Raw genomic sequence first — 24,148 nt, 5'->3', positions numbered from 1 at the left:
ATTTCGAAACCGTGGCTAAGCCGAGGACCCATAGTCGAAGGTCGAGTAGGTAAGTGCCTCGTATCAGCCAGCAAATTGCCATAAGAATATTAACCAAATCAATGAGGAAATAATAAAACAAGAAAAAGGTCCAAATTAGCCAATGGGAAAGAGGGAAAAAATGATGCCCGCGAAAATCGTCATGTTTAATGTTGCATTTTTGCATTAGCATACATGAAACTTAATGAATAGTGAGTTTCGGTTATATGCGTAACTGACGTAACGAACTTAACAGATAGAATAATGACTTGTCACATATTGCATGAGCCGGACAACAAATAAAAAATGATGTCGAGAATTTGACCTAAATCTCTGCCTTCAAAATAATTTCCCATATCTTGTCATATTTTCAAGCACATTTTCAAATTTTATAGCCGCATGCACGGCTGAACGTTTTTCTTGTTCCTTTTTTCTACCAAGTGACGAAGTGAAATAGAAAATTAGGTTTTCCATTTGTTCAAAATTTGTAGGCTACCTGCACCACAAACAACACACGAAAGGTAATAACATCGAGAAATCTCATCTAATCAACTATAAATGGCGTCATGCTAATTGCATGTACGGTTACGATGTAATCTCACATGAATTATATAATTATGTGTGATGTATTGTCAAATTATTTTTTGTAAGGTGTAGTGGAAGAAGAGAAAAGCTTGTGTGGGGCTTAGATTGCCACTAGACTTTGCTGAGTGGCACTACAATCCACTCAAAACTCGTCATGTGACTAGTCTTAAATATAATCTTTTATCATTCTTTTATATTTAAAATTTGCATAATTATTTTTTCTATTAATAATATATATTAATCTAATGTTTCCTCTGTTTTTTCTTCTTTCCCCCTATTTTTTTTTCTTCCCAAATTCCCCTCCACTTTGTTTTGCCATAGGTCTTCAATATGCTCTCCCTCTTCTTTCTCTTCCAATTTTGTTTCTTGCTTTCCTTCAAAAAAAATTTGCACCCACTCCAATTTTATCATGGAAAGCAATTAAGAATCTATAAGTTTCTTTTCGTTCTTTATAGAACTTGACATGAATAACCCACATATTAGGGGTTGTTTTTTTCTTAATTATATTTGATAAAGATGCACTTTCTTGCAAATAGAAAGCTGCTACGATCAAAACAAAGTGAAAGATAACAAATAGGTTATGAAAAAACTAACTCGATAATCTGGAGTGTGCATTTTTGTATTTATAAGGAGAAGAGAAATAGTGGGGGAATAAGAAAGATTTGTATTGGAGAGAGGAGAGAAACAGTGGGGGGAAAGAAAGCAAAGAAGTTTTGTGAAGAAAAAAGTGCAGAGTTTCATAAAAAGCAAGAAACAGAAGAGAAGGACAAAACAAAGTGGAGGGAAATTTGGGAAGAAAAAAAAAAGAGGAAAGAAGAAAAAAACCATTAGATTGATATAGATATATATATATATATATCAATTAGTAAAAAAATAATTATGAGAATTTTAAATATAAAAGAATGATAAAAGATTATATATTTAAGACTTGTCATGTGACAAGTTTTGAATGGATTGTAGTGCCACTCAATAAAGTCTAATGGTAAGCCAAGCCTCACACAAGTTTTTCTCATGGAAGAACAAGTGGATACTTAATAAGCCATATGTACATATTACTTGCTATATTTAAAGCCAATTAATTAATTTAATAAATACTTTGTAACTTAAAAACGATAATGTTTTCGCTCTATCTGCACTAATTGCATACACAAACCATGATTTGGTTTGGGATCTTTTCACACTATATACGTTTGTTCATACGTTTCACTGGTGCTAGTAGGGACCTTTCTAGTCAAATCTCTTCCTTTAAGGGATACTACTATAATGAATAAAATTTCAGTGTGCTCAGATTATATAAATGGAATGATAAGCCACATTTCATTATATAAGTGGAGAGAAATTTTATTTTTCAAATATTCCTTTATTTATATATTGACGCATGATATATCATCTCTTTTTTGCAGCACACTAAAAAAACATCTCCACTATAAGACCCACTTTATTATTGTTTTTTAATTCCAACATTCCATTTTTTAAGGTTTCATGTATGAATCATATTATCTGACAAAAAAACATCTAGAATTTTCTTTTCTTTTCCATTGGTCATGTCATATATGGGTTATGCATGTATCCAAAACGTCCCTAAACGTCACGACAATTGGTAATCATAATTTATTTATTTGATTAAGGATTCGTTTTAGAAAAGCACATGAGATATGTATCTTTATAAAAGCTTATTTGAATATATTTTTAAAATAATTAAAAGTATTTTTGGTAAAAATATATTTAGAATCAATTTTTAGTAAATATGCAAGTAAATCTTGAAAAATCACTTAAAGTGTTTTCTAGAAGAAGCACATAACCGATGCTTCTTGCAGAAAACACTTAAAGTGCTTTTGAAACCCAATTTTTTTTCTTCGAAAAACACTTTCAGTAATTTTAAAAGCACATCCAAACGAGCCCTAAATCATTTGGAAAATCACTTTAGGTGATTTTGTAGAGAAGCACTTCTCATGTCATGAACCAAGATTGATCTTCGAAAAAGGCCTCAAAAAGAAAGAATTCGGATGATTGAAGTTTAAGGTTGCAATAAGTTAGGTTCTAACAGTCTCTAATAGCCTGATTATGATAAATTAAAAGGAAAACTAATGAAAATGAGTTGAAAATTTTGAGTTTTAACGATAAGGACAAAATAAAGGATAAAGTGAATAGTATCAGGATTGACTTTTTAGTGTAAACATATGGTTTTTCGTTAAAGTAAACAGTACCAGGAGCTTTTCATTAAAGTTTCAAAAATTAAATTGTTAAAAAAAAGTAGATCAGTAATTTTGATCACTGATTAATTAATGGGCTTGGGCTGGCCTAGATTCTTCTATCACCACAGTCTCAAAGTAGAAGATGGCGGTGGTCACTTGTGCTCCAACAAAACAAAAAAGGGATTCACCTCTGCGTCCCATTTGACACACATTTAGCAATTATACACCTCCATGATTCAATCTTCTGAACACATATCTGAAGCTGATTACTTGGCTGGCTTTACTTTTGTATAGACGATGGTCCAAGCTACCATCACAAATCTTGCATTCCAAAACCTAATTATATATGTGCGTGTGTATATATATAGCTGCATAATTAGGGGTTAGGTTCCTCTATAACCAGTACTGCTGCAACTGCATGTGCATCGTATAGATTTCCTGAAACCCTCAACTCTCAGACATTATACACAGCAACAAAACTCACAGGCTTCAGAGAGTCGGAAGAAATCCAGAACTATCCTGTGCAGTTGGTCAATTGATCAGCTGCATGTAGTTCGGGAGCTAGACTTTGGTTCATCCGGCACTGTTTGTCAAGATACTACTGTACTATTATGTACCCTAGATATATATTTTGACCGAATAAATAGACTTTTCTTCTTCTTCTTCTTCTGTCTGGTATACGGGAATATGGGGTAACGGCCACGGTGTTACAATCACACTCGAAATCTTTTCCCAAGTACGAAGAAGACTACATGCAATGCATATGAGCGAGCATTATCACTTTCTCATATATAATATACAGTTAAAAGATTGTCTGATAAACAATTGTAACTATTGATCATAACTAAATCGGAAGTTGTGTTTATGGTTGTGAAGAAAGTTGATGTTGTACTGTAAAACTAATTAGTATGACCAACTCCAATGGTGGGCTTAAAGTCAAATTAGCCCTCAAAATTTCCCTCCAAACCCACTCTAACCCAAGGGGAAAATTTGGGCTAAATGCTAAATGCTAAACCAAGGCCAAATTCCTCCCAAAATTTAGCCCAGAAATCGGAGTGAACTCAGCTCAATATTTATCAGAATTTAAATTTTTTTAGATTAAAATGTTCATAAAATTAATTTACGATAGTCTATATATTTATTATTTTAAAAAAAATTAATTTAACAAAAAAAATAGTCTAAGCTCATTCTTTAATAATCTCAGGCTAAAATTTTAGGCTAGAACGGTTGGAGCAAAAAAGCTGTTTCTGGGCTAAAAGCTAAATTTTCCAGGCTAAAATATTTGACTTTTAGCCCAACAAATATTTGGCTTTATTTCTTATAAGTATATGCAAGATTTCTTATTTCTATAATACGGAATTAATACTCTCAATACGCCCCCTCATGTGTGGTGAATTTTTAAACCTAATAAGTTGACAACACAAACAAAATGACCTGGTGGTACAACCTAATTTGATATCAAGATGTTGTCTGAGTTTTCAATTTTAATCCTATGATATTCAAAAGGACGACGAATATCTGAATAAACCAGATGCTACAAAAGCATCTTCTTTTTGGTAGAAAGAAGAAGACTGAAATACTAAACAACAATGTGATAAGTTGTAACATGAAAAAACAAGATATTTTTATGAGTGTTATAAGTATATGAATGACTTAATGTATTCTATAAACACATATCTTTTTTCCCTTCAACCCATATTGGGATCAAACCGGACGCAGTTCGGAGTTTTGGGTTTAGCTATTTGGTTTTTTGAGTTAATTGGCGTGGCCCATTAATCACTTAGGTATTAATTTCAAAAGTAAATTGTAGTAATAATCCCTTAACTTTATTAAATTGGAGCAATGAGATTTCAACTAAAAATTCATTACCATTGGTCCCTCAACTCATCAAAATGTGTAGCTATGGTCATTTTCGTCAACTTCGTCAAAATTTTGTCGAAATAAGTTATGTTGGAATGACCATTGCTACAATTAAGGTCCCTCAACTCATCAAAACGTGTAGCTATGGTCTTTTTTGTCAACCTCATCAGAATTTTGTCGAAATGAATTATGTTGGAAGGACCATTGCTACAATTAGGTTAAAGGTGAGGGATCCTTGCTCCAATTGGGTTAAAGTTGAGGGACCATTCTCCAGTTAGATTAAAGTTGAGAACCAATGGTAATAGATTTTTAGTTGAGGGACCATAGTTGCACGTTTTGATGAGTTGAGAGACCAATGGTAATGGATTTTTAGTTGATGAATCATTGCTCCAATTGAGTTAAAGTTAAAGGACTATTGCTACAATTTACTCTAATTTCAATGGTGGTGCTATTCACACACCCATTTTTACTTCTTATGAACTCTTAGTTTTCGGCCGCCAGATCCGATGAACTGAAGAATTGAAGAAGAAGACCATTGCTACAATTTTCTCATTTGGTTTTTAATATTTACTCATTGATTTAACCTCACGTGTGTGGTATGTGACTTATTTTAACTCAATTTTTAACGGAATTGACGGAAATAATCATAACTACACATTTTGATGAGTTAAAAGATCAAGAGTCACAAATTTTTAATTAAAGAACCATTACTATAATTGAATTAAAATTAAGTACCATTGCTACTATTTCGTCCTTTTGAAATTAGACTTCAGATGGCTTGCTTTGACAATTTGAAACATGCTGTTATCTTTTCTTTGAATTATTAAATAAATGAACATGATTTCAATAGGCTCCGTGCCGTTCATTACTTGTCTTGCTGATTTTGTTTGTTTCAACAAAAACATAAAATTCCACACGGCTAATAAGCAATAATCTTATTTAACAGGGGTCTAAAAACTATGGCTTCAAACTGCAGGGCACAGGAATAAGATCCCTTCCGTTCAGATGCTTATTACAAGTTTGAGTTCCATTTATTCTAACCGACCATTCGAATTATCTTCTCAACTTCTCCTTCATCCTGTCAACGGCAGCCCTAAGAGTTCCTTCGTCTTTGCAGAAGGTAAATCTTACTAGATTCTTTCCATCTTCCGGGTTTAAGTAAAATACACTGGTGGGGATTGCCACCACTCCAACTTCCTTGATCAGATACTCACAAAAGGCAACATCATTTTCCAGTCCAAAAGGAGTGTGATCAACAACCACAAAGTAGGTACCGCTTGATGGATACACTTTGAAACCGACAGATTTCAATCCCTCGACCAAAATCGCCTTCTTTGCCTGGTAATCTCTTTTCAGCTCCACATAGTAGGAGTCTGGAGCTCTGAGAGCAGTTGCAGCTGCCCATTGCATTGGAGTGGAGGTAGCAAATGTGAGAAAAGAGTGTGCCTGCCGAACTCCCCATGACAGGTGTGGCGGAGCTATAGCCCAACCGATCTTCCACCCAGTCAAGGAGAATGTTTTTCCCAAGGAATTCATGGTTACTGTACGCTCGTACATTCCAGGAAGAGAGGCCGGTGAAATGTGATCCATTTCAAAAGCCAACTTATCATAAACTTCATCACTGAATACCAACACATCATTTTCAATGCAGAGTGATGCAATCACATCGAGTTCCCCTCGAGTGAACATTTTTCCAGTAGGGTTATGTGGAGAATTTAGAAGAATTGCACGAGTATTCTTCGAGATTGTGGACTTGAGCTCATCAATGGGAACAGCAAAATCCGGAGGACGTAATGTGATACCTTTTACTTGAGCACCAGCCATGGATAGAGTAGCTTCATATGAATCATAGAAAGGAGCAAAGAGGATAACCTCGTCACCAGGATTTATCAACCCCAGCATAGTTGCCGCAATTGCCTCTGTGCACCCAGAGGTGACAGTTATTTCTTTCTCAGGATCCACAACGAGTCCCGTATCCTTCTTGAATCGCTCAGCTATGGCATTGTTAAGGTCTGGAACCCCATATCCGCGAGCATATTGATTCTTCCCATCTTTAACAGCCTGAATTGCGGCTTCCTTTACAAACTCTGGACCATCAAAGTTGGGGAAGCCTTGCCCAAGGTTAATTGCTCCATGTTTAATTGCGAGATTACTCATTTGAGTGAAGATAGTTGTCTTGAACTTTTCCAAGCGCTTTGCCACCTGACAAAAAAAAATGCACATACATGAGGAAGACTTCAACTCTGCAACTGCAGAGCAATTCAGGGAAGCAGCATTTACAAATGCAGTTCAATCATAACCCAATACTTTATGCACAAGCCTCATCAAAATTCACATGGTATAAGTCATGACCACCGCCTATAATTCATCTCAATTGGATATCACCATCCCATGACATTGTCACCTCTGACCCCCAGTAAAAATAAATTAGCATTACAAGTATGCCAAAAGCTTTTGGATGCAAGCACGCACTGACATAGAGATAGAAAAAGAACAAATGAATAAACTGTACAATGTAAGGCTTAAGTCTGTATACATGAAACTGAAGTACATAAAGCGGGAAAAAGGAACGGAAAAAGAGATAAAAGGATAGTCGTCTTGTATTAAAACATAACTGGAAAACCCAGCATTGACTTCCCTAAAACTCTAATTAGGGATCACTAGTAGTCATCTTGTAATTCTCAATCGTAACTTTTATGGTTTTGTTTTGCAGTTGGCAGAACAAGCAACTCCTTCACTTGATGTTAAAATATGAACCTTTGGACTTTGTGGCACTAAACTTGTGCATCTAATAACCCCATTATCCAATGATATACCTACATTTAATGGTACTACAAGTACATCATCTAATTACATTGTTAATTATAATTATGATCTTGCTTCAGCAGGATTAAGATGGATTGCAGTCAATTCTTACAATTTGCAGTACAGCGGAAAAAAGCTCAACGATCATTCTACAAGTTAAAAGTAAACTGTAATCAAAGATCCCAACTTTACCTGCATAATTAATCCTACTGCAGATCATAATAAAATCAAAGACCCCAAAACCCAAATAACAAAAATGAAGGTTTTCACATGCGTAAGTTCCCAAATAACAAAAATCCCCAAACAGCCAATTCGATTCAAGCCACATACTTTAACAATCCGCCATGAAATTGGAACGATGACAAGTTGGGTAATACCTGTAAAGACTGCTGGGTCGACGCCGATTGACTCGGAACGACATCGTTTTGGGTGGGAACGGTGGACATGGCGGCGGAGAAAGAAGGGCAAGGAGTCCAGGATACGCTTCTGGTCCTGATAAAGTTAAAGTCTGCACAAAAATTCTTGGAAAAGTTGAGGAATGTGGAAGGGCTGAGGCGCATTGCATGGGATGGCCAGGTGCATTGAATCTGCATGACAAAATGCCTCAATGACAACGAAAGGCAAGTGAATCGGAGTTGGAGTTGGAGTTGGAGTTGGGATACGTCTAGCAGCCTGTACCTAGACTACTATTTTTGGTGAAGGAGAATTTTTTTTAGCGGGAATGGTTTCCAAGTGTGGCCCAAACCAAAAAAATGTAAGTTAGTGGGCCATTGTGAATTTTATTGGGTAGGCATGGATCATGCTGCTAATTAATAACTAAATCGTAATTTTCAACGTGTGAACAACACTTTGTGCGCATGTGGATGGAATATTGTTTGTTGGACGAAAATTGAACGGCTGAAAACGATTTCATCATAATGAGCTTAGGATGAAACCGGGTCATTTCACTTAATTAAAATGATACCTGACATGAATTCAAAATATCTTAGGATTTAAGTAAGTCTTGTCCTCCACAAAAAACACTCATTCTCCTGCATTTGCTCAAACCTCATTGTCGTGAAAACATCGTTTCCGTTTGAAAACTTGCTTCCCTTTTCAAACCCAGTTATAGTTGATCTATGCTTGTGTTGTCCAGCCTCACATAAATTCCAGATAGCAGTGAAGAAATTAGGGGATTTTGGTTGGAGGCTGTGCAATGGGTTCTAAAGAAAGGACGTGCTTTTTGCTTCGTTCGAGTTGGGTTCAAATTGCTTCTGCGATAACCGTTGTCATATTTGATTCCCCCAGTGAATTTTAAATTTAGTGAGTTTTGAAAATAGAACCCTATAATTTAATTTTGTTATTTTTATTAAGCAGTATAAATTAAGTTAGGTGTAAGGTTAATTATGCATGTATGTTGATGTAATTAGGTGGAATTTGTTGATATAAGTGATTTTTTTTTAATGCGTTGTGAACTTATGAAGCTATGTTGATGGGTTGTGTAGAGGCTGGGGCATTATCTGTTGTTTTGGTAAAGTTGTAGTTTTAAGTAGGGACTGATTTTTTTAATTTGAATTATTGTTAATTTCATGGTGGTAGGGATTGATTTTTGTATATGAATTATCGATAATTTTATGGTGGTAGGGATTGATTTTTGTATTTGAATTATTGATAATTTATGGTGGGAATTGAAATTGCTTAAGTAATGATGCTCTGTTCACAGTAGATGTAAAGTTATGAAGCTTTGTGTAACATCCCACATCGCCCAGGGGAGTGGATCCTGTAAGCCTTATATGTATATTCCCATCTCTATCTAGCACGAGGCCTTTTGGGAACTCACTGGTTTCGGATTCCATTGGAACTCTGAAGTTAAGCGAGTTCACGCAAGAGCAATCCTAAGATGGGTGACCTACTGGGAAATTCTCATGTGAGCTCCCAAAAACAAAACCGTGAGGTCATGATCGGGGCCCAAAACGGACAATATCGTGCTATGGTAGAGTCGAGCCTGTGATGTGGTGGGGGCTCGGGCTAGGATGTGACACTTTTGTGGCAGTAAGGATGGCAATTCAAATTGTTAAACCCGATAACTGTGGATAACCATCTGAATGGAGCGGATTTGGGTATGAAAATTCGTGTATATTATGGATATGGGGAAAAACCGTGAACTTTATTTGGTTATGGTTTTGGATATGATTATATGGGTCCCTAATCCGTATTTGTCCCCAAATTCGCACTGAATAATATATATATATATATATATATATATAGGAAACTGTTATTAACACTCTAAAAATCTCATTCTACACTCCTTATGAGTATAATTTTCTTTCTAATTAGAAAGTTTGGAGTGCAAAATGAGATTTTTGGAGTGCGAATAACAATTTCGTGTGTGTGTATATATATATATATATATATATATATATTTGAGTGAACCCATATTCATTATTCACCATTGTGGGAGCAAAAAATTACTCCTCCACTAAACAAGTCACTAGCATGCTAAACATGGGGAGTGGGCTAGAGTAAAGGATACATCCATGAAATGTGGAACATGGAGAAATATAAGGAAAGTGGGACTTGGAGCCCAAGACTTGAATGTCTATAAAAGGGCAACAATACCATCAGCAGAAGAGGGAAAAAGGGAGAGTTATGACCCCGTTCTATATTTTCTAAGCACTCTGAACAAATACTAACTTGAGCGTTAGAGTGTTTTTTTGCAGGTACCCCCGCTTTCAATGATGGTAAGTGAAGATTATGTCATGGGCTTCTCAACATGGTTTCAAGATTATTTGTTTGTGGAGAATTGGAGTACCCAAATTTTTCTGCTCCAACAACTGCATAATATATTTAGTATATAATACTATTACCGAACCCTACACTATATTCATTATGCACCAAACATCATACATATGGGAGATATCAACAACCAACATCATCAATGTTTTATTCAATATTCTCTTATACTCAACAAAATTCATTCATTGTTATGTTTTTTTAATTATTGAACGTGGCTATTTAATGACGAAATTAGTATGTGCTAAATTATTGTGCGTCAATTTGATGAATATAATTCTTTTTTTTTTTTTTGTTTTTTGATGAAGATGGATATAGCCGTTAATCGATCCGAAATTCGTTACTCGGTGGGTATGGTTATGGATAATCCCTGATGATAAATTTGCAGCTATGAATATGGTTAATTTTCATGGTTATGGAGATGAATATAGCATTTTCATCCCCAAACCAAACCATTGCCATCCCTAGGTGGCAGGTTGTTGTAAAGTTATGTGTTGTTGATTGTTGGTATGTGTGCTTTGCTATATGTACAGGATATTGCAACCCAAGGTGTTCAACTAACAACTAGAGAATAAGAAGCGTATAGGGGAAGAGTTAACAACCTATCCCAAGCACCCCATGTGTTAGGATTGATTAGGGAGAAGTTTAGTGAGGCACATGTTGGTGCATTTGAGGGAACCTGCTTTGGCCACTTTCAGGGTGTGGATGAATTAGCCTTTAGTGAACAATTGGTCAATGAGTTGTCACTCCGTAGAGTGGCAAATCAAGGGGTTAAAGACATAGAGGGGATGACCTATTTAATAGGTTGTGAATTGACCGGTTCCCAAAGTAGGACTTCTGCTTCATTATCGGGTTACGATGTAACGAACCCCATGACATAGAGGTTTAGCCACAAATGGTTAGGCTGTTGTGGGAGTATTTTCCCAAAAATTAGGGTTGGTAGGTGAACGTAGCAAGGGGAGGAAAGAAAAAAGGAAAGGTAAACCCAAGGCCATCCGCAAGAAAGTCAGGAAAAAAAATATATATGTGACTTGCGGGGAGCTTGAAATGGTGTTTAAGGAATGCAAGGACAAGGATGATGCCTTCAAGTTAGGCCTCGTATATTGTATGTGTGAGAAATATATTTATGTTGCGTGGCTTTAAATAATAGGCTATGAGGATTAGAGAAATTATTTTGACTGAAGCAGAGAGGAACGAGTGTACTAGACGTGCGGGGTATGCTGTGGATGTTGTGATTCCTGAGAACCTGACTCTTGACACGAATTGATAAAGGTAAATTACACAAAACTACCTCAACTATGAGTCGAACCACAATCTCATATCTCATGTTTTAAACATTGCAATGTCAAACCTCAACTTATGAATTTGTTGCAATGTCAGATCTCTATTAAATTTTCTGTCAATTTTGCTGTTAAGTGATGACATGGCATGAGAGGGACCGACCCCTTCACCAACTGGAATAAAATATTAATTATTATTTAACAATTAAAAATTAATTAAAAAACAAAACCATCTTTTCCTTTTTCTTTCCCCAGAAATTGTGCTTTCTCCCCAGATTTCACCCATTTGTCTTCCCCTTCTTCCTCCTCCTCTTTAAGCACAACCAAATTTTGTCCTCTCTCGGGAATGACTTACACGTCGATCAAAACACGGGTTTTGGGTCTTTCCTGGCTCGCTTTGACTGACCTGAAGAAAACAACGATGTAGAGGAAGGAGAGTAAGAGGAAGCAAGGAGAGCTCAAGGATGATCTTTCCGAATGTCGTTTGACTTTGCATAAGCCATTGTCTTCGTCGTCGCTGGAGGAGTTGGTGGCGTTAACGCCCATGAGTATGATTCGGACAAGCTTTGACGGAACTCGGGTCGGGTTATCGAGTTTGTAGATCATGGGTTTTGTCACAATGGTGATTTGCTCTGAAAATTTGACAGTTGAAGGGCAAACGAGGTGGGTTGGAAGGCTGTTAAGGATTTCGAGAAGGAGGAAATAAAATTAGAGATGTGGGTTTGGTCGGAGGTAACATCAAGAATCGAGGGTGAGGAACGGATGAGGGAGTGTGGGGATGACGAAGGGGATGATTTCTGGGGAAGGAGAGACAGATTTTTTTTTTAATTTTTAAATTTTTTTTTTATTTTATATAAATTAATTTTTGTTAATTAAAAATTAAAAATTAGTAATTAATTAATTTTTTATTCTAGTTGGTGAATGGGTGGGCTCCTCTCATGTCATGTCATCATTTAACAGCTAAATTAACAGAAAATTTAACGAATGTCTGACATTGCAATGAATTCATAAGTTAAGGTATGACATTGCAATGTTTAAAACATGAGGTATGAGATTGTAGTTCGACCAATAGTTAAGGTAGTTTTGTGTAATTTACCTAATTGATAATGTAGTTGAAAGAGTAGAAGGTGTCATTTGCACGGTTAGCCTATGAGAAGGAGATATCATACATGATTTTGGTGAAGAAAGTGGAAGAGTTGTTGAAGGTGGTGGAGGAATTAAGGAGGGTAGTGAAGAAAAAACATGTGGAGGAGAATACCAAGGAAGAAGAAGAAGAAGGAAAAATGATGTGGGAGAAGAAGTTGAAGAGGAATGAGAAGATGAAGAAGAGGGAAAAGAAGAAGAAGATGAAGAGGCAAAACATAAAGAAGCAAAAGAAGAAGAAGGAGATAAAGATGAGGAAAAAGAAGAAGACCAACTTGGTCAAATTGGCAGTTATGTATAAATTATTGTGAAGAAAAAGAAAAAGTGGGTGGTGAAAAGGTGATGAAAAAAAAATGGTTTGGAGGGAAGGGAGGAAAAACTAGTGGGTGAGGAGGGGATTTAGGAGGAGGAATTAAAGGATAAAGGAAAAAGTAAGGGGAGGGAGGGAATGTGAGGGATCGAGAGGGGACGAGGTAATGAGAGATGTGGAGGAAGAGGGTTGGAATGAGTTTGCAGGGAATGTGATTGGGTCAATCCCTTAGATTTATGAACGAAGATGGTTGGTTTAGTTGGAGAACGGCCAACGGAGGAGTATGAAGATGCCACGAGTTTGGATGATGACAATGAGGAGGTGATATACACACCCGATGACCAGCATATGGGAACCAAGAAGAAGGTCTTGTGCACAAGGGCAACGTCTAAGTCTATGTAAACCAAAAAGGGACAGAAAAAGAAGATGAAAGTGGTTCGCCATACCCTTTTGATATTTGACATCACAAAGTGCTAAAAAAATCTTTGCTGGCCAGCCTAAGGAGGATGTTTTTGTGACAACCCATCCCTAATTCTAAGCTTTATAAATTTTAAATTAGTGATTTTACAAAAATACCCTTGAGGCAAAGATTTTGACTTTCGTTGACCATCGGTTAGAGAGATGCATGACTTATTCTTTTAGCGTATCCTCGTAGTACTTATCACTACGAACGCATAGGCGAAAGCTGTTTGCGAGTCCGGATTATAACGATATAGTTACGGACGTTTGAAATTAGTTATTTAAACTTTAGTTAAATAAATTGATCTTTTACCTTGTGGGAAGACTGACCAATCAGATTAAAGAGTAAGGACCAATCAGATGAGAGAGAAACAACCAATTGGGAAATGAGAGAGAGGGGTTTCTTTCTCGTCGACCTGTGCACACCCACGACCAACCTGTTTGTGACCCGGTTTGATTCCGAGCAAATCATGCTATTTTTCTTGTTGAATCACCACCCTCAATCACCTGCAACTCAACCAGTGGCCTCCTGTCCACCATCTCAGCCCAAAAATAGAGAGTTTTGGTTCCAATTTCGTGAGGGCCGATGCATGGCTTAGTGGGTACTAGGCGGCAATCCACCCATTTTTGAAACAGTTACCTTCAATCACCAGCACCAAAACACTTCTCTAGAGGTTAGGAACAAAGCCCACACAGTTTTATGGGCGGTGGTGTTGCGGATTGATCAAATTGAAGAACACCCAATTCTAGGGTTCCGGCGGGTTCTTGGAGATTTGAAGCTTTTCCCGACCAAATTGGACTTGGCCATAGGTATGAAACTTGCTCTACTCGTTGAGACATTCATTCCTGTAAAATTTGATAATTTTTAGAAATAGTTTATTTTCCGGCGAGTCGGGGCGGCTGACCGTCGTGTGTGGCGACGAGTGGGCCGAGGCACCCCCTGACCTTCCTAAGCTAAGTTTGATACCCCAATTCCATAGGAGAAGTCCGATTGATGAAATTGCATCATTTGAACATAGTTTTGATAGAGACCGCTACTTGATCCTTATATGAATTGACAATCCGACCATTGGATCGTCACCAAACTTTAATACATTATAGTATGTAATAGTTGAGGATATTAGAAACTTACAAATTGGGAATCTAACGTATGGATCTTCCTAAATTGGATTTGTAAGTTCGTAAAATAAAACGTTGACCGCTACTTAAATTTGCAATTGGTGGAGATCCAACCGTTGGATTGTAATGAAACTTTAGTACGATGTTTTAGAAGCATAATGTGGATCTTTGGAAGTTATGGATTGGAAATCCGAGGTGCGGATCTTCTGGATCGAGTTACGTAGGGTTGTGGACCTTACTTTCGACCTTTGACCAAAGGTTGACTTTTGGTCAATGGGTTTCAAATCATTTTAGAATGTCCTTGGGGATGTGTTTTATGTAAGGTACATGTCCTATCAATAAGAATTCTAAGATGTGATTTGATAATTGTTCTAGGCGCCGATCGTTCGAGATGCCTCAATATTCATGCTAGGGAGTTGTAGTGCAGACTCCAGGTAAGTGGGTTTTTTCCTTTTTATAGTGTGTGTATATGTATGTATGTATGTATGTATGTATATATATATATATATATACATATGATTGATAGTTTCCACAAATGCTTTTGAATTGATTCATGCACTTCATGCCATGATTAAATTATGTTATGAGTAATGTTGCACTGTTGTGAAATACCAAGATGATCCTACGGGATGCGCATGTAAGTTTATTATGTTAATGGTAATTATTGCATCATTATGCTTGTACTCATATAATTCGCTCATCAATGCTACACCCCGGTGTTAGTGTTCCCGTCCCGGGCCAAGACCAGCCTTCACGTGATTGTTCACTTCCTGTACAACACGCTCGCCTTGGATCCAAGTAGGTGCTAGCCTATCATACAGATTGCATTAGGCAGTTTCGACTCGTAGGTGACTCGCGCATAACGCTAGCTTCACGTGATCATAGCACTAGAGCGTTTATTATTACACTTAGCCTGTCGTACATGTCACATTAAGTGACTCCGACTCGTGTGTTAGCATAGTTTGATGAGTGATATGTGCAGTCGTACATGTCACATTAGGTGACTTCGACTGGCATGCTAGTATAGATTACTGAGCACATGATCCTATCTATATTACTGTTGAACTATTTTGCTGTGGCATATTTCTGGACTTACAGTTAGCATGCATTTGATTTTCATACTTATACTTAGTATGATATTTTGGAAACTATACATGTTTTACAGCGAGGGGTTATAACGTTTTCAAAAAGGTTTTTATAAAACTTTATTTTTAGACCCTCTCATCCTTGTTTTTTGCCCATTCGGGTTCTAGTAGCAGAGTTTTCGTACCGACAAGGGTTATTGGCAAATCTTGGTGTAGACGATTACCATCGATGGTATAATTCTCACCCTATTTTACTGTACTGTACTTATTCTCTATCATCAAGTGTGAATTGGGTTCATTCCTGCTCACCAGTGCACTATTATATTTAGGCATTTTTAGGTTTAAATTTAGGGAACTGTTATTAGCACTTTTGATCTCATTCTACACTCCTCACAAATGTATTTTTCTTTCTAATTGTAGAAAATTTGGAGTGCCAAATGAGATTTTTAGAGTGCTAATAACAATTCCCTTAAATTTATTCATATTTTCCACATCACTATACTTTGTGGCTTCGTCACCTTCCAGGTGTCGGCCAGCACAACTCGATTCGGAGTCCTAATGGACATACCGAATCTGGGTGTGTCAGTTGTGCAAAGAGAAGAGTTAATTAAAGTGTGAAGACCCTCATTTAAATTACCATTTATAATTACTGTTAAATAGTATGTTTTTTCTTTTTGTAGGTGTAATTTGTTTTAATTGTTAATTACCTAGGCTTTAATTTAATTCACCATACGGCCTGTTTGTGCATGTTAGTATTGAGTTTTTATAAGATTATTAATATTAACTAAAGCCCATTTAAAAGCAAAAAAAAAAAAAAAAAAAAAAAAAAAAATACAAAAACAAAAAACCAAAAACAGAACAAAACAAAGGGGAAAGACCACTTGGACAATTAGTTGTCCTGTGCCCATCAACCTCAAAGCTCAACCATTCCTATATTCTATTTTATCTTGTTTCCATCCTACTCTCCCTCTCCCTCAACTTTTCCCTATTCCTCTCATCTCTTCTAGAAACGAAGAACAGACACAATAGCTAGCCTTCTCAAGTATTTTCAAATTCTTATCCTTAACAAAAATTTTATTTTAGAGAGTTAAGCGGTGGAAAAATGTTTTCCTATTAGATGAATTAGAGATATAAAGTAGGAGGTGGAAGTCTATACCTAGGTGTCTTCCAATTTGGGCTTTAGCCTGCTTATTCATCCTCCATAATTAGCTGAGTAATTATTCGTGAGGTGAACCAACACAATCATGTACCTTGTCAAGAAACCGAGAATGATCAAATAATGAGGATTCAAGGGGAATTTCATAAGACTCAACTTTCAATATTTTAAGGGTGATATGAATCATGTTCAAGCAGAGGAATGGTTACAACAAATTAGTAGAAAGATGAACGATCATATGATTCTAGAATATTTGAAGGTAACCATTGCAAGTACTTACTTGAAGGGGCAAGCTTATCACTGGTGGGAATCCGTTTTAACTAATCCTGATCTTGAAATTTCAACTTGGGAAATTTTCGAGGCTCTACTTTTAGAGAAATTTTTCCTGAGACTATGAGAACTATGAAGGTACATGAATTTACAAATCTCTGGCAGAATGAGATGACTGTGGCGCAATATGTAGCTAAGTTTGAAGAGTTGATGCGCTTTGCACCTTATATGATTCCCGATGAGATTACTAAAGCAAAGAAATTGGAGGAATGGTTAAGAATTGAGATCAAGGATAAGGTAGAACTTTTTAAGTTGACGAAATATGCTGAGGTTAATGATTGTGCTTTTATGGCAGAACAGAGAATCCTTGGTTTTAAGAGGTCTGGGACATTTAAGAACTTTAGTGGAGGGCAGAGTAGTAAGCTCCCAAGGTTTATTCCACCTCGTTTCCAACAACCAAATCAGATATCACTTAGGCCGAATCAAGATCGAATGTGGACAAAAAGGACATTATCAGAGGGATTTCACACAATTACAGACATATCAAGCACCTAGGATTCTGCAACTTCAGTACCGTGCATCACCACAACAATTCCATGCTCTGGCACCAGTGTACCGTGCTCCGTACCAACCCCACAAAACCAATTTAGGGGTCCTCTTAATCAACAAGCATCGCGTCCAAGAGGATAACTTGCTCAAGAGAGACCTAGGGTCCCAGTTGTTTCTAGGAGGCATGGGCAACTTGCTCAGGAACGAGTGTATGCTGTTGGTCAAGTGGCTGAGCAACAAGCTGAAACTGGTGGAAGGTACTTTTCTAGTTCAATTCTTTGGCTATGATACTGTTTAACCCTGGTGCTACAAAATCATTTATATCTACATCTTTTGCATCCACATTGGGATTAGAGTATGAATTTATGAAATTTCCATCATTGATTGGATCTCCTTTGGGAGATTGTGTGGAAGTCAATTAGGCGTGCAAGTCATGCACAATAGATATATTGCATCTTAAGCTTGAATGTGATTTGGTGGTGTTAGACTTGTTGGATTATGATGTAATATTTGGAATAGATTTGCTTAAACGATTTGAAGGTATTATTAATTGTGCTAGGAACTTTGTGACTATGACTACCTCTATTGGAGAAAAATTTAGTTTTTATGGGATTAAGAGTGTTCCAAAACCTGATTCAATAATGGATAAGACAAAAGTAGATTGTTTAAGTGAATCCAAAACTGAATCTATGCCAGTAATAAGAGATTTTCTTAATGTATTCCTAGAAGACTTATCTGGATTGCCACCTATCCGAGAAATAGAATTTTCCAAGGAGACATGTCCAAATGCATGACCCATATCTATACCCCCATATCATATGGTACTAGTGGAATTGAAAGAACTGAAAACACAACTTTAAGAACTTCAATAGAGGTTTTATATGGCCTAGTACATCACCTTGGGTGCTCCTGCATTATTTGTAAAGAAAACTGATCAAACCTTTAGGTTATGTATTGATTATTGTTTGCTGAATATAATCACTATAAAGAACAAGTATCCATTGCCTAGAATTGATGATCTATTTGATCAACTGAAAGGTGCACGATATTTCTCGAAGATTGATCTTCGTTTTGGTTGTCATGAACTTTGAATAAACCAGAAGATATACCAAAGATAGTTTTCAAAACTCGATATAGACATTACGAATTTTTGGTTATGCCTTTTGGTTTAACGAGTGTGCCAACAACATTCATGGATTTAATGATGACATGCTCATATATTCTAAGACCAAGGAAGAACATGAAGAACATTTGTCAATCATCTTATAGACTTTGAGGGAAAATAAGTTATATGCTAAGTTAAGCAAATGTGAGTTTTGGTTGACTAAAGTGAAATTCTTAGGACATGTCATCTCGAATAAAGGCATTGCAGTGGATCCTTCCAAAGTGGAAGCAATGTTGAATTGGAGTCAGTCGAAAAATGTACATGACGTATGAGGCTTCCTAGGTTTGGCAGGCTATTATAGAAGATTTATTAAGGATTTCTCTCGAATAGCCATTCCTATGAATATATTAACATAGAAAGGAGTTAGATTTATTTGGACAGATGAATGTGAAGAATCATTCCAAGAATTAAAGATTCGATTAACAACTGCTCTGGTGTTAATCATTCTTGAAAGAGATGTCGATTACACAGTGTTTACCGATGTTTCATTACGTGGACTAGGATGTGTTTTAATGCAATCTAGCAGAGTTGTTGCTTATGCTTCCCGTCAACTGAAGCCATATGAAAGAAATTATCCAACACATGATTTAGAACTAGCAGCTATTGTTCATGCACTTAAGACGTGGAGACATTATTTATATGTAGAACAATTTGAACTATTTTCTAATTATAAAAGTTTAAAGTACTTATTTACTCAGAAAGAGTTGAATTTAAGGCAACGACACTGGATGGAATATCTGAAGGAAAAATTTTGTCCTAGCTAAGAACATATGAGAACATTTGAACACATAAGCAAGCTAATAACACTCTAAAAGTACAATTCTCAAACCCATGACTTTCAAAGCCTAGTGAATGGTGAACCACAAGACTCTTTAACAACATTAAAGAGAAGAAAGGATTTTAAGATTCATTACACTTGAAGCTCATCCTTGTTTACACAAGGGATTCACCCAAGTGGAGGGCCTTCAAGTCACCTCCTAACTCCTTAGATCTTCCTTGTGATTTTCTTCCTTTTGATACTCCTTTGCTCCTTGAGGATATGAGGAAAGGATCTCCAAGAATACCAAAGGGTTGGTGTCTCTAAGTCTCCACACCATGGATGAGGTGTGAAGATGAAATGGATGACTTAGAGGAAGGAAGATTGCTAGCTATTTTCCTCTAAGTGTGGCCGGCCTCTATAAAGAAAAAAGGAGAAAAAGTTTCTCTTCTTTGCCTCAAGAAAACCGTAGTGAGAGAATGACTATAAAGATGCCTTTATACCACCTCACATGTGAGTGGCAAACTTGCAATTATCCAAATTTGCTACCACTCACCCTATGGCCGGTTTTGACTTTGTATTTGGGTTAATTTCCATTTAGTTTTAGTTGTCATATAACTTAAACTCAATGGGCCTTGTGGACCAAAACCCTTTTAGGCCTCGAGACCCTAAACTAACTTGACAGCCCAATACAAACCCTTCGTAAAATTAATTAATCTTGACCATTCTCAATTAAACCATTTAATTGCTTATCCATCTCATTTATATTTCTTCACTTTCATCCTTACTCGGTGTATGATCTATTAGGTTCCAATTAGCGAGGCAGTGGGCGATTGTTACTCTTAACGATCGATTGTGAATTGAAACTACATTTCAATTCTCCCTTTGATGAAGATTAGTGTTTGCTAATCTTCAGGGCTTCCACAAACCATAAGTGACACCTAGCAGTATGTCATGACTACCTAAGCTAAGTAGAAGTGGTTGGAGAACCTATCCAGTTACTATTATAATGCAATACGATCCATCTCTAATACAATACTCTTAATCGCATTGTTTGAGTGATAGTTTGTTTCAAGTCTACTATCCAATGTGATACTTCTCTGTATGATTCAATTGAATATGATTTGGAACAAAATTCCTAAGTTATATTCGTATGTTTTGGCCAAAGACTCCCGAATCATATCTCAGAGTATTCTCCATCTGCCATGGAAGGTTAGAGATCCCTTGTTGTACATTCATTTGCCTACATGATTAGATAGCTTGACCTCAATAATGTCGTGGACACTCTCGATGGAATGCCTTTGACATGATCAAAGATCAAGGGCCTAACCATTAGACATCTATGATGCCTCAAGTTAAAGGACTACTTTGCATATTGCAACTTACGAGTTCTTACATGACATGTTTGTTTGAATTCTCTTTTGATCGTAGTTCAGTGTACTCGAATACCTTTTGAGCACCTATGTGTTTGTCTCAGTGTCCAACACTAAATGACTTAAGACTAGTCATACTCACGCTTGAGTTAACATAACACATACTAACCTTAGCGGATTGTCAATGCCCAATTGGCAATCCTATGGCTAGGGACGTTTCAGGAATGATTATAAGAGAAATGTCTCATTAATCTAACTTACTTAGATCACTTCTCTCTTAAATTAAATACATTCCTTGGATTCCTTTATTTCTTAAACACATAATAAAATGAATAGTGATTAACAATAAGCTTTGCCCTTCATTAAACATATAATAGTTTAACACAATAAGTATTCCAAAAGCTATTACATCAAATGAGTGGCTTTGTGGGCATACTTCCAACATTATCTTGAGGATTATGATTTTGGTTTTGCATTATCATCCAGAAAAGGTTAATGTAGTGGCAGATGCTTTAAATAGAAAACCCCAAACACTTGCAACTAATTTGTTTCATCAAAAGTCAAAGATGGTAGAATCTCTTTATGATTTTGACTTGCATGTGGGAATGCAAGAAGATTGTGCTTATTTGTAATTTAGTCACTCATCCCACTTTGATTAAGAGAATCATTGGTGTACAACAAAGCGATTTTATGTCTCAATCTTTTTGAACAAAGATTTCAATTGGGGAAACACTTGGAGGAACCAAGATGTATCAAGATCTTCAGCGTCAATTTTGGTGGAGTGGTATGAAAAGAGATGTAGTGGATTTTGTGGCAAAATGTCTTGCTTGTCAACAAATGAAAGCTGAACATCATAAGCCCTCAGGTTCACTACAATCATTACCGGTAGCAGACGGGAAATGGGATCACATCATTATGGACTTTGTTACTAGTCTACCAAAATCCCCAACACAACGAGACATAGTATGGTTATTGTGGATCCTTTAACCAACTCGACATATTTTGTACTGGTTAAAACCACATACTGCACTGAAATACTTGGAAAGCTTTATATCAGAGAAATAGCTAAATTGCACGGATTTCCTATTTCGATTGTTTCTGATTGACATTCTAAATTTGCTTCAAATTTTTTGGGAAGTTTACAAAAAAGCATTGGGTATAAAACTTAATTTCAGTAGTGCCTTTCATCCCCAAGTTGATGGATAATCAAAACAGACCATTTAAATCTCGGAGAACATGTTGAGAGCCTGCATTATGGATTTCGGTGGAAGTTGGGAAGATCATTTGTCACTAACAGAGTGTTCTTACAACAATAGTTATCAATCGAGCATATAGATGGCACCATATGAAGCATTGTATGGAAGACCTTGTCGATCACCTGTATTCTGGACAGAAGTAGGAGAAACTGTGTTGTTAGGACCTGATTTGGTACAAGAGACGATTGCAAAGATTAAGATTATTAAACAGCGGATCCTAACAGCTCAAAGTCAACAAAAGAGCTATGCCGCTCGAATGATGAAATCATTGAAATTTAATTGGGTGATAATGTGTTTTTAAAAGTACCACCTCAAAGAAGAATTAAAAGGTTTGGAAAATCTGGAAAATTATCACCAAGGTTTATTGGACCGTTTGAAAGGCTAGAAAGAATAGGTGAAGTAGCTTATAAGTTAGCACTGGCTCCTCAGCTTTCTGGCATACATAATGTTTTTCATGTTTCTATGTTTTGGAAGTATGAAATGGATCCATGACATGTGATCGATTGGGGATAACTCAACATAAATGAACAATTATCCTTCGAGGATAGACAAATTCAAATACTGGACTACAAAGAGCAAGTGCTACACACTAAGATAATTCCATTAGTGAAAATTTTGTTTGTGGTTACATGGAGACACAGACGAAGCAACATAAGAATTGGAGATCGAGATGTGTATGAAATACCCAGAACTTTTCTTTGATTTTGGTAAGTTTAAATTTTGAGGAAGAAATTTTGTTTTAGTAGGGTAGAGTGTGAAGACCCTCATTTAAATTACTATTAATAATTACTGTTAAATAGTATGATTATTTTTTTGTTGTAGATGCAACTTTTTTTAATTGTCAATTACCTAGGCTTTAATTTAATTCACCATACAGTATGCTTGTATATGTTAGTATTGAGTTTTTATAAGATTATTAATGGTAGGTAAAGCCCATTTTAAAAAAACAAAACAAAACAAAAGGGGAAGCCCACTTGGACAATTAGTTGTCCCGTGCCCAGCAACCTCTAACCTTAACCATCCCTATATTCTATTTTATTTTGTTTCCATCTTGCTCTCCCTCTCTCTCGACTATTCGCCATTCTTCTCATCTCTTATGGAAACGAAGAACAGACATAACAGCTAGCCTTCTCAGGTGTTCTCAAATTCTTATCCTTATCAAAAATTTATTTCAGAGAGAGTTAAGCGGTGGAAGGATGTTTTCCTATTGGATGATTAGAGATATAAAGCAGGAGGTGGAAGTCTATAGCTAAGTGTCTTCCAATTTGGATTTTAGCTTGCTCATTCATCCTCCATAATTAGCTCAGTAATCCCATCCAACCTATTAGGTATAGCTGGAGGGTCTAGGCTTAGGTGATAATGATTTCTTTCCTTCCTATAAATAGCAACGGATAAAAACCTAATTTTAGTTTAAACCTAATTTGAGTTCCTGGGTATTTTGAGAAGAACTCTCAGCTCTATTTTTGTAAATCTAAAGCTTAAGTGTAGATTTTATTTCATCTTTTTGGGTACTTATAAATTGTAAGGTTGCATTGTGATTTTAGTTTTATATTTTAGTTTATTTGTTTGATGGTGTTCGTAGTTAGACTGGAGTTCGAAATAGGAATCAGCAAAGCTTTCGGAGAAGTTAGTTTCAGTGAACCAGGTAGGGGATTCTGGGAAGCCTTCTATCTATATATTTGTATATAATTTATGAATTCATTTCTGTAAGTTTATTGTGCTATTTTATATTAGTATTTGTGATAAAATAAAATGAATTCAAGAATAAAGAATGAGGAGTAAAACCAAACGGAATCGAACCAATATTGTTGGACTTATACTCTGATACATTTTATATAAAGTTCGTATAGTAGTCCATAATAAATAAACTTGATGGCACAAGTAGTGATAATTTAGATTTTCATTTCTTCATTTGTGATCTTCATTTTATATAGACCATCTATTTTTTGTTTTTCTATTAAGAGATATTATTAAGCAGTGTTAGTAAAAAC

At 36.2% G+C, this 24,148-nt stretch overlaps 1 protein-coding gene across 1 annotated transcript; it reads right to left on the bottom strand.

Annotated features, from left to right (window-relative positions):
* Nucleotides 1–5,496: 5,496 nt before the first annotated feature.
* Nucleotides 5,497–8,193, bottom strand: LOC137735318 (uncharacterized). The gene is made up of 2 exons (XM_068474736.2): nt 7,841–8,193; nt 5,497–6,860 (listed from the first exon to the last, which is right to left on the bottom strand). The coding sequence occupies exons 1-2, from the start codon at nt 8,054–8,056 to the stop codon at nt 5,712–5,714; spliced, it is 1,365 nt and encodes a 454-aa protein (XP_068330837.2). The 5' UTR covers nt 8,057–8,193; the 3' UTR covers nt 5,497–5,711.
* Between the last annotated feature and the right edge of the window lie 15,955 nt (nt 8,194–24,148).

Source organism: Pyrus communis, chromosome 15 (genome assembly GCF_041283825.1).
Source record: "Pyrus communis isolate YQ-2024b chromosome 15, ASM4128382v1, whole genome shotgun sequence".
Lineage (NCBI taxonomy): Eukaryota > Viridiplantae > Streptophyta > Magnoliopsida > Rosales > Rosaceae > Pyrus > Pyrus communis.
This window is presented reverse-complemented; position numbering and strand designations above follow the sequence as displayed.

Excerpts from the sequence above, each read along its gene's own strand:
- LOC137735318 (XM_068474736.2), bottom strand. The coding sequence starts at position 8,056 with ATGCAGATTCAATGCACCTGGCCATCCCATGCAATGCGCCTCAGCCCT. Across the intron at positions 6,861-7,840 it reads CGACCCAGCAGTCTTTACAG|GTGGCAAAGCGCTTGGAAAA; the intron begins GTATTACCCAAC and ends TTTTTTTGTCAG.